The sequence below is a fragment of the Hetaerina americana genome, unplaced genomic scaffold, assembly GCF_022747635.1.
Source record: "Hetaerina americana unplaced genomic scaffold, ioHetAmer1.1.p SCAF_11, whole genome shotgun sequence".
NCBI classification, from domain to species: domain Eukaryota; kingdom Metazoa; phylum Arthropoda; class Insecta; order Odonata; family Calopterygidae; genus Hetaerina; species Hetaerina americana.
In genome coordinates, this window is record NW_027286181.1 from 33,938,513 (window position 1) to 33,950,275 (window position 11,763).

The following is an 11,763-nucleotide window of genomic DNA, read 5'->3' on the forward strand; positions in this document are numbered from 1 at the left end:
CCTCTACATATTTTTTCCAGCGACTCTGTCATGACTGGTACGCGCCCTGGAAGGCGTCTTTGGCGTCCTGTATAGATAATATACTCCACAGAGTTGCTACAAAAATAACTCAATCAAACCAAAAGAAAACAAAATAGGGGAAAATATTCTAAGCTAAAACGGACGTACAGATAAAAACAATATACATAACAAACTGAATAACAACAACAAAAGTATTTAAAAATAAAATGCAGCACGACGCTCTCATTTTCAGTGTGTATTCGTACTTTCGTCATGAAATGCAATAGTCTTCGTTTTAAAATGGTTAAAAGAAAACACTTTGTAATTTTCCACATTTTTACTTGCGCTGCTGTACTTCCACCAGTTTTAATATTAAAAAATCCATTTTATAAAAAAAACCCGCTGGAAAATGATTTTTTACGTTAAATTCAATAGATAATGATAATAATTCGGTTTTTTTCGGGCGAGATTGCGACTGTGGCAGTCCCTTCTTCCATCTAACCCATCATTACATATATCCAATGAAAACATAATTACATTTTAGTGGTAAATAATAGAAAAAAGAACTAGATAATGAAAATCAATGAACAATGAATATGCATGATTGGAGAGATATGCAAAATTGTGGGAAAAACGTAAGGAATAATAATCTTTGACGAAAAAACCCACAGCAGGAAAACACCCACACATGAAGAGGGATGTTAAATCCCTGCGGAAACCTAGGGAAAGTTAATGCTAATGTTATAACTTACTAAAAAAATCAAATAAAGTAATGCACGAAAAATAGGAGAAGAAACAAAGGGGTAACTGAAATACACATAAATGTTTAGAAAAATTCATTAAAAAACAAAATTACTGATTTATAATAAAAAGTAGGAAATATTAAAGAAAAAAATGAGAGAAAAAATATTACTACAATAAGATTCAATGAAAATTTAATAAAATGTTTTTTAACTATAACCCATCACTAGAAGTGAGATTTCAACATTAAGACTAATATGAAGAATGTGAAGTGGATATTTCTGACTAATAGTTGTGTGAATATGATATGATTATGAGCTCCTGAAGCGTTTTACTTTTAATTCTGTTGTGGTTTTAGGATTCTCTTATGGAAGGTTCTTTTAAATGGCACAATTGAAAGAGTTTCCCTCAAGAGTACTGAGTTTGTTCCATTGATAGATGCAAAGTAATGAAAACTTTGCCAATATCACAAATCGAGTAATTTGTAGCATTTCTCAGTTCCACGAATTTTATCCCCAAACGATATCCTTAAATTATGTTAAAACCTGAATAAAATGATTTTCTTTCATGACCAGGACTTGAAAAACCTTTCCTACCCACCGGATGATTTCTACAAAGTGGTCCAGAACAGAATACCACAGTCAGTGCCACACCCTTGCGAAACTACCCTCGATAAACCGCAATGGAGATCCCCCATCCCACCGAAGAGCGCGCACAAACTGCGCCCGGGAGATATCGACGTCATCGCGGCCATGGGGGACTCGCTGACGTCAGCCAATTCGGCTAGGGAAGAAAGTGGAATCGGCGTGGTCATCCAGGACAGAGGAGTTTCATTTAGCGGAGGTATGAGCATAAAGAGTACGCCTGTGTTCGAATACATTTGTGCCTTGGAAAATCCGCGGAAATAACTATCTCAGGTGTTATCTTGAGGAAGGAGTGCATCTTGACTAACTGAAACTTATCTAGGAACTTCCAGTAATCGGCTTCTAAATTAATCGAAATTCCAATACACACTATGTCTATGTCAGCACTGAAATCACAACTGAGTACAGTTAGGGTGTTGAAAACGGTATCAAGGCGGAATCCTATTCGATTAACAAGTCAAATTCCATGCTCATTACTGAAAACAGAAATAAGTACCTTAAGTATTTTGCATCCCATTTTTGGATACAAAAAACTGTCAAAGATAAGCAGGGGAGCTTTTAAGTGACTAATATTCTTGCGTCGTAAACTAAAAACCACTGATATGTGAAGTATCTCCAAATAAAAAATAAATAAATATATGCGTGAGACCATTAGATTTTAATGGCTCATAAAAGAATTATTAGTCAATAAAACTTAAAAGGAATCAGCCGCTTGGCGAGCAAAAGTTGCCATTTCCTAAGCATTCTAAATCTTGCCAGACATAAAGTGCTGATTAAGGCCATAGGTTTATGTCTTTGTCTTTTTGTGAGTACACAGGTATGGGCTTCTCGTTAGTCCTTGGCGATACTGTAAAGTATAATGAGCGTGAAAAAAAAGTAGTCAACCAGAAGATTTGTTTGGTAGATGTAATGAGCCTAACGGTTAGTGAAATTCATGAATCAAGAAAGGGGGGGGCAGTTCCTCTCCCTTTGCTTCCTGTAGTGTACCGTTGTAATCTGGTACCCTAAAAATCATGCTATTTACGTGTGATATGATAAAATAGAAATTTCATCGCAGTTCCTACTGCAGACAAAAACTCAAAATAATCGTTTCAAAATAAAACAAGAAATGATTCTTTTCTCATTAAATCCTTTGGCCCAAAGCCATTTTGTAATCTTAAACAAGAATAAGGAATGAAATAAAATTCAATTAACTGTTTAATCATAGGATAAAGCGGTAGAAAGAAATTGAGAAATCGGTTTATAAAAAAATTACGTTTTTGTATACTGAAGCAGCATAGAAAAGACTAAAAGGGGTGAATTTGATATTTTTGGGCAATTTTGAAAATAGAATTGGTCAACTGTAAATATCTCACAGTTATAGAAGAGAGAATCCTATGGAAGAAGAAGGATAATAATTGGAAATATCTAGAGGTGCGATTGTATACCGTAGAGCACAAATGTAGGAGGCATTAAAGGGTTGAATTGCAGAGGGAGGTCAAGTATTAATTACGATAATCAGGCGATAATATCAGAAGTCAGTACGGTGAACTAGGGAGCCAAAAGAAATCCGAAGGAAACAAGTTAGCTTATTGAGTTCCTACCAAGCCAATTATTAAACACTCAAAGAGATCGTACACGCAATGATAAGCTTTAGTCTTCCAGGCTAGGGTATGTTTTTGATAAGCCTTGGTACTACACACTACGGAGCTTTCACAAGACCAAAACTCACCTATATATTCAAAACTACTTGACCCAAAGTATTCTTGAATCATATACAATTATCCTCATCCTGTACATCACACTCTTATAACTTTTCTTCAGCTCTGAATATCTCCTACCTCCCATAATTTCATTCAAAATGCCTGTTCTTTTCCACTCTTTCCTTCACTTCCCAGCACTCTCCCCTCTACCAATACCAGTACCACCTCGCTGCCTCCCAATATCTCCTGTATCCGCTTGTCTTGCCTTCTTTGAATGTTGTCTTCTCCATCACGCCCACAACCTCACTGTTTGTTCTCCTTTCAGTTCATTGTATTTTTTCATTCTTCTCCACATCTCCAAATCCTCCGATCCACGTTTATCCCCTTTTCTAGTTCCCGATTCATGCAAAACTACGCTCCATATAAAAATTTCTAATAGCTTTTTCATTAAATATAAGCCTAGGGTGCTTGTCATTAACTTCCGTCTCTTTGTAAACGCTTTTTTTATCTAACGCAATTCTTCTTTTACTTTCTACACTCTCATCTAAAATACCTGCAAAATAGATTAACTACTCTAATTGCTCTCTTTTATGTCCTTCAATCTTAATGATTATCTTAGCCTTTCCCTTTTCTTGAGAATCTCATAGACTTTGTTTTCTTGTGATTATATCTTATCCCACACCTATCTAAATCATACTAAAAGAGCCAAGCAATAATTGTAGTCCTCAAGCCGACCTGCTAACCATGACAATGGCGATGAGAATTATGAAAACGAACTAAGAAAGAAAGGTCAAAGAGTGTTAAAGGGACAAAATATAACTGTGCAATTGATAAGCAACATCAATGCCAGCTTGGTGGATTACTATGAAGTCAGGCAAAATATCTAATGCGGGATGAATATGTATGTTCCAATGAGGTGTAATATACTAATTTATAGATGCACTTTATTTCTATTTCGCGCCGATAGGTGGGCAATGAGAAAGAGGGACGAGGCCAGGGTGAGGGGATGAGATTTGTGGGGAGCTTCATAAGCAGAACTTGCAGAGTTTGATTTAGAAATGTGAGGGAGAGAACTAGAGAAAAAAACCATATAAAATTGAGGAGTCCACGTCGTCATGGTACGGATATTTAAAGATTAGTCTAGAAAATACCAAGATAAGGAAGATACTTGAGTTAGCAGGGCGGGGGATTACACCAAGAATGAGATGAATGGATATCTTGATGAAGTGCTTCGAAGTGAAATTAGAGAGAACATTGGAACGGGACTGAAGAGGATGGTAAGGACATGTATGGACGGTAAGTGGTGGAGAGGCTTTCGTATTCGATAGATCTTCAAATGGATAGAAAGTATTCCTATGCATGAGTGGACAAAAGTGTCAAATGTTGCTCTAATGGTTCTAACTAGCCTTATATCATGGCGGCTGATGATTTTCAGCATGCATTTCTACCATATCTACACATCTACCCTCTTTCGGCAGGCGGCCTCGGAACGTGGCGCGAAATCACTACATTGCCAAATATCATCAAGATTTTCAATCCTAATTTGATTGGATTCGCAAGAGACAGAGGAGACTTTTTGTCAGAAAATGCTCAGTTAAATGTCGCAGTTCCTGCAGCATTGGATGATGATATAATGAATCAGGTGAAACTGTTTATATATAAAATGAAGAGTGACAGGAGAATTGATTTCAACAACCACTGGAAGGTAAGCTTCAATGTAAACACCGCCAACACCAATTGCGGATCGGAATATATTTTTTATAGTTTTACCAATACCTCTCCATTCCCGATTTTCACCCCATCTATCTTCTGAGTTATCAGAACCCTTTTCATTATATTGGTTTCTTACACTTAGGCTGCTATTAAATTACCCCTAAAATTGGTTACCTTGATGTATTTTATATAATCACATTTTCTTTCCATTGGTGTTGTGTCATTAACGACACGACTAACCCAACGCTAGTTTTTATTTTTGGCTGTAATCATTAGAAAATATAATTTTTCACTGATTCTACGTCTTACCTAAATTAGAAAAATTTTGATTAAGCTTCCATAAAAGTAAGTACGTGTTACAAGAGATATTGTACATTTAATGGAAATTGTTTCTAGGGGCGCAATACGCTCCATTTCATTCAAATGAAACAACGTAATCAGCAGAAATAATGAGAAGGTTTAGTTAACAGGTTACTGGCTGACCCGGAGAACTTCGTACCACCTAACAATCAATTAAAAGTTTAGTTACACCATTTATAATTCAAGAACGGCTCTACCAATTTTAATCATATTTGACTTGTTATAATAATACATAGAAAAAACTCAATAAAACTTCAAAAAGTGAATAAGTATTACTGGTTTACCAACACGTGAAAATGCCACATATTATTGACCATGGGAAAAATATGGGTTTTCTAGATTCAGATCACAAACACTCAACGATTGGCCTTGTACTTTGTTAATCGTCATCGCAAATGCAACACGAATTAGGAATTGAATTCGTTCAAACTCAAAGTCATATCGGTTGGGATCATGGGAATCCTCGGAATGAAAACTTCCTCATCTCTAAATGTTTATTTGACTTTAGTCGCGTGAAGACACATCCAAGGAATCTGAAAATTCAGATGGATAGTTGGTGACTATTTTTTCAGAACCTGTTCATGTAGTATCGTATGTACGGAAGCAACAGAAACAACCTCTGTGCAGTCGGTCAGAGTAAGAATGCGTTGCATTAGGACTGGATTCAATACATGAATGTTGCAATGTACAGTATTTAGGATAAGAGTTTTACAAATGCTAAGAGCATTTTCATTTGTTGCTTGTTAGGCTTCACTTGGGAACTATAGATAAAAGTCTTCTGGTTTAGCGTAGGTTTTTGATTTACGCTGGGACTGTACACTACTGTACTCCTAAACCGTGACTAAATTTATAAAAATTATAGGACCCCATTACACATATTAAAACAAATCATTATTTAGCTCTGCACGCTTTCTACCACACTTAATTTCATTTGAAATCTCTATTCCTTTCCTACCTCTACCTCACTTTCCGAGCGTTCTCCCTTCTATCATAGTCTTTATCATCCCATTTCTTCTCAGTATCTTTTGTCCTGAATTTACGAATTTCTCCGAAAGAACTGTCACTCTTTCACTATCATGTCATAAAACTTCCAAATTTCCTTCCTTTTCCGGTCGTTTTATTTTTCCATTCTTCTCCACGCCTATATCTCAATGTCTTTTAGTCTACCCTTATCTTCCTTTCTCAACAATCAAGTCTCAGAGCCACATAAAATAATACTTAATGTAAGAACTTCAGTTTTCTTTTCATTAAATGTTTTCTAAATGTACCTGTCACTAACTCTCGCATTTTTTAAACACTTCTACACTTAACGTAATTCTTTTAATATCCCCTCCACTCTATCCACCCTCTTCTAATATTCAAAACGCTTCCCAAATAGGAGAATGTCACTCAGACTTTGCCACCTGTAATTCGTACTCTTCGTGAAGTATGTTTACTAAAGGAAAATAAAAGACCACGAGTAAGGTAGATCAGCGAGATTTGGAAAAAAAGCAACCTTAGGGCAAACAGTGATGTGTAATAAAAACGTTCGATCATTTACGTCGGGAACCACTACAAAATCAGAGATCAGGGAAGAGGCTGAATCGCTAACGTAATTTTGAGAAAGATCAATTTCTCAAGACGTTCAGCAAATTTTAAAACCTCCATAATATTATGAACGTCTTGACCATGCCTTGAAGATTAGAGAGATACAAAGAAATACAGGTGGGTTTAAGATGTTGTTTTATCCAAGAGAAATAAAAGAAATAAACAGATTTGACCGAATTCAACTAGAGAATAAACAGTATCATTGGGTGGTATAAGGTTAATAGCTAACCTTTTTCTTTTTTCTTTCTTTTTATAAGTTGACGGAATTACCCATACTCATACGAAACTTGCTTTCTAAAATGTATTTCTTTCACTTTTCCTTTAAGCAGTAGAGGTTGTCTTTAATATTGTCTCATACAAAAGTAATATTTGTTTCATAGATAATTATTTTTTTCTGTGATTTCATAATCTCTCCACTGGTGGCAATCTTACTATGTCCTTGAATTTCAAGTTTTTTCAATTTTTAATGTGACAGACATTGGTGGTAAAACCCAGCCGTTCATGTACGGTGCGTGACCGCAACTCTTCACGTACTGAGCATGACTGGTGTAGATGCACTTCCTGCCACACTCCAAGGCAGTGACTTGCAGGGTATAATGCATAATTGGATGGGGCCTAAATTATTCCGTATTTTGGCTCGTCAGAGGAAATCTGCGCACGTTTATTCCAGCGTGCTGAAATGCATTTAAGATAAATTGTCCCGCACCGTGCCATCCGAGGCGCGTGAATGAAGTCTCTTTCGCATTTTTCAATGTGTATGCATCGGATGCAAGAATAATCCCTGGAGTGCTATAAAGAAGCTTTATTTCTTCTTTCTTACAGCTACTAACCATATTTATTGGGCACAATGACATCTGCTCATACCATTGCCTGGATCGAGAGAAACACTCGCCACGAAACCATGCTCTAAATCTACAAGAGGGTCTGGACTACTTGTATAAGCATGTCCCTAGAATATTCGTCAACATAATGTCAATACTCGGTGAGAACTGCTCATAGTTTTTATATTAAATGATGTAGTACTTGCAAGCATCTTATCATCTAATTGTTCATATTCAAATCATTTAAGAACAAATAGTTGTGCATGAATGGGCCTCACGCCCTTGCGACAGCTAGCCGGGTGTTCTGTATATGCGGACACAATTATGAAGACCAATTATTTGTTATTTTTCAGATCCAACTATTGCTACAAGAGGTCCATTTACAAATGAGTGTTTGGTTTACTTGCGATTATTTTGTGCCTGTTTATTTCGAACACAAGATTTCGATAAAAACAAAGTCAGCATAAGCAGAGTGGTTCGGCACTACCAGGCACTTGAGAAAGAATTGGTAATAAATAAACGAGAGTTGAATTCAAATCTCTTTTACCAAAAATAATTCTCTTCTAACTCACACCTTAATTATTCTATTGTTTCATGCGAAAAAATTTGCATACATAAAAACACAAAAATATTTCATCCTTTCTTATTTTAGTTTCCGCATCCTTCATTTTACTAATTGATGACTAAAAGAATAAAAAACATTGAAACTTTTCTTTTCTTAGACTTTAAGTGGACGTTATGACGGCCGAGAAGACTTCGCTGTGGTGATTCAGCCATTTATGATCTTCCTGAATGGTCCAACGAACATCGGAGAGCCAGAGAGTCCATCACTGTTGAATTTGATGAGTGAGAGTGAATTCTTTTGGTCAAGAGACTGCTTTCATTTCAACCAAAGAGGACTAGCTTCCGGTAATTAATATTGGTTTCCTATTTCTAAACCTACGGTACAGTATTTTGGTAAAACAACTTGTTCCTTTAAAACTCCCAAAGGTGACGCCTCATTAGCTTAAATTACTAAAGCACTCGGTCGGATATCGAGTGATCCGAGTTTGAATCCCGGTCAAGGTGAATGATTTTTGCACTTTCAAAATTGTTACATTGTAATTGGCATTAGCGGGTTACTCTGTTTAAATTTAAGGTTGCGACATATACCGGAGTTTCTTTGAATTTTTCTAATTCTGCTCCAAACAAAAGGTCGGAACTTTTGGGTAAGAATATACATATAAAAATCCCCGACCGTATTCCCAAGAATAAAATAAAAACGAAGAAATATTGATGCTTTTGGCCCAACAGTCAGTTCGCTGCTGAAATATTTACTTATAACTTCAGGCCAATATGTATGACGATGATTCCGCAATTACGTTATCACTTTTTCACCAGCAGTACAGAGAAAATCGTTAAATTTTACGAGCCATATTCAATCTCGGATTTTAAATAGAAAAAAAAGTATAACGTGGTTTCCTGAATACTTACTGATTATTTTCCCGAAGAAAACTGCCCTGACTATGAGGAAGTGGTTGCCTGCAAGCCCGTGGATTTGTATGTCTGTGAAATTTTTAGCACTATGACTTAAATATAAAGCAAACGAAAAATTCCACATAACTATTTCAGATAATAAAAAAAAACAGCACCAATTTGTCCAAAATCAAAGAAAATATTGGAATTGCTTAGGACTATTTTTTTTACACTTTTTTATCACTCGCGCACATTAAAACGAAAATGTGCGCCATTTAAGAGGTAAAAGTTGATGCATCGGTGTAGTTCAACAATTTTTGTGCATGTAAATGTTTTCGCAAACTACTCGTTTGTAAAATATGTTCATCCATTCGCCTCTTTATCAAGTATATGTATGTATATCCTGTCGAATAAAATTGAATGTCATTTTCCGGTGTAAGTTTTACCCAGCACAAATTCAACTGGGTATTGCTATTTAGACATATTAAATAAAAAGCCGATTCGATTCGGTGTTCTCATCCCATACCTATCACACTGATCCTCTAATGCGTTCGAAAATTACCGTAACCCCTTGGATGAATAACAAAGTAAAGCTTGATCATCCACAAACCTAACTGATTTTATGAATTTTCCACTAACTTTTATTTCTATCTAGAATTGTTTGTGGATAAGTCTCCCATCCTTCCAATAAACTCCTATTTCCTGCAAACCATTTATCAACTGTACTCATGCCATGATAGATTTTCTAATGCACTCGGCAATGGTTAAAACCCCTTGACTGACTGGCTAACTAACCCTCGATCATGTGCAACCCTAGCTGACTTCATAGGCTCTCTGTCGACCTTAATTTCTATCTTCAGATGTTCCCAAACCTGTTTTAATATTAACTTTTCCATAGGCACAAATAACTTCATATCCGCATGTATACGAGTATAAACGCGCGTACGGTATCAGATTCGGTACGGTATAAATCATCTATCTACATCACGCAATAATGGGAATATTCGAGTAAACACTGAATTTTGCTTTTTAATTGAAGAAAGTAGAATGGAATGTATCTGATTTTGTTTTAGTTATGTATCGTGTGAAGGAACATTGAATTATTGAATATCACTCTTTTTAACCGGCTCTGATCCGCTAATATATTTTAGTGTCAAAATATTTACCAGTGATCTGTGCATACCTAAATAGTAGTCTTGGTTTTTCCTGCTGTATTTGTGCTTCTATGAGTTGCCCTCCTAATTCCCAAAGCATACTCGTCTCGCTTAGTCATTTCACATGGTAATTATCTAATAATCTAAAAGTTAGTAGAGTCGGAAGAGTTAAGACTCACATAAACTACTAGACGCTTATATTATCTGTAAGGTATAGAAGAGAGAGATATATTGTAGCGATGCATAAAAAACTTGTAATTTAAAAAAATAGTATTCATTGTCATCTTAATATTTTTTTCAAATTCCAGCATCCATACATCTTTGGAACAATATGGTTGAGCCTGTTGGAAATAAGTCCATGACTTTTGAAGGCGATTATGCTGAATACAAGTGCCCGAGCAAAAGAAACCCATATTTCTTCACAGCAAAAAATACGGCAACTTTCTACAGAGAAGGACATCAGTAAGGTGAAAGGATTCTGTAAAATTTCACCCAACCATGTCATGCTTTTCCTAGGCTCTTCAGCCCCACGGGAATCATTGCGTAAAAGCCGGCCATTCAAGAATTGATTCCACAAAAATATTTCACCATTAGAAGATTTAAATGAAATGTGAAGAAAATGAGAATACGAAGAGAAACTAATGGTCTAAACTGATCAAAACTGAAACTTATAAACAGCGTAAGTGCGTGTATCGTTATTATGCGAGAATACTCCTGAGAGTATTTTTTAAGCATTATTTTTTGTTGTTACATGTTATGTGAGAGGTTATTGTCATAATAATACGTAACTGGCATCAAAAAATATATATTCAGGAAAGTTTGCACATGAGAGAAAATATCAGCGGCCTAAACATTCCAGTTTTGGTCATTATAATCTATATGCATGTTTAGAAGGTGAGAGTTTCGATTAAATCAAAACTAAATTTGTTAATCTTTTGTCAAAAATTGTCTCGATAACAAAAGTGAGACAAATCTCAAAATAATTTTGGGATATTGCAACTACTGCATAATATTGTACGAGGGTCATCCGGAAAGTAGTACCCGTTCGTGAAATAAAAAGACAAAAGTAAATATTAACAAACATAAAAAATTTTATTTGAAAGAGGATACTTTAAACTACTTCTCAACATAATCTCCAAGCAAATTAAGGCATTTGTCATAACGTGTGACAAGTTTCTGTATTCCTGCTGCATAGTCCTTCGCCGCCAGCTCATTGAGATACGCGAGGGACCCATCTTGCACAAATTTTTGCATAATGCAGATGGTGTTTAACAATTTCATGAACAATTGTTCGAGAAACATTGGGAAAATGCTCACAGATGTCATCAATTGTGACGCGCCGATCGTTCCTCACGAATTCGTCAACTGAGCTCACCAGTTGGTCTGTAATGACAGACGGTCTCCCCGAACGCTCATCGTCGTGTGTGTTCCCCCTCCCCATGTTGAAGTTGCGACACCACCGCCGAACAGACGACTCGTCCATTACATTGTCTCCATACACCTCCTTTAATTGGCGATGAATATCACATGGGCGAACGTTTCTTGCATTGAGGAATTTAATCACTGCCCTCACTTCACAACTGGCGGCGTTCTCAATTTTTTTAAA

General features: G+C 36.1%; 1 protein-coding gene across 2 annotated transcripts in view; it reads left to right on the top strand.

Moving 5' to 3' along the window:
• Positions 1–11,169, top strand: part of LOC139700856 (phospholipase B1, membrane-associated-like) — a 44,663-nt gene extending 33,494 nt beyond the window's left edge. For both annotated transcript variants that reach the window (XM_071599288.1, XM_071599287.1), the window contains 6 exons: positions 1,317–1,584; positions 4,546–4,772; positions 7,550–7,709; positions 7,902–8,056; positions 8,271–8,457; positions 10,466–11,169. In XM_071599288.1, the coding sequence (XP_071455389.1) occupies positions 1,494–1,584; positions 4,546–4,772; positions 7,550–7,709; positions 7,902–8,056; positions 8,271–8,457; positions 10,466–10,623 (978 nt within the window). In that variant the 5' untranslated portion in view covers positions 1,317–1,493 and the 3' untranslated portion in view covers positions 10,624–11,169. The remainder of the gene's footprint in view (positions 1–1,316; positions 1,585–4,545; positions 4,773–7,549; positions 7,710–7,901; positions 8,057–8,270; positions 8,458–10,465) is intronic.
• The last annotated feature ends 594 nt before the right edge of the window (positions 11,170–11,763 follow it).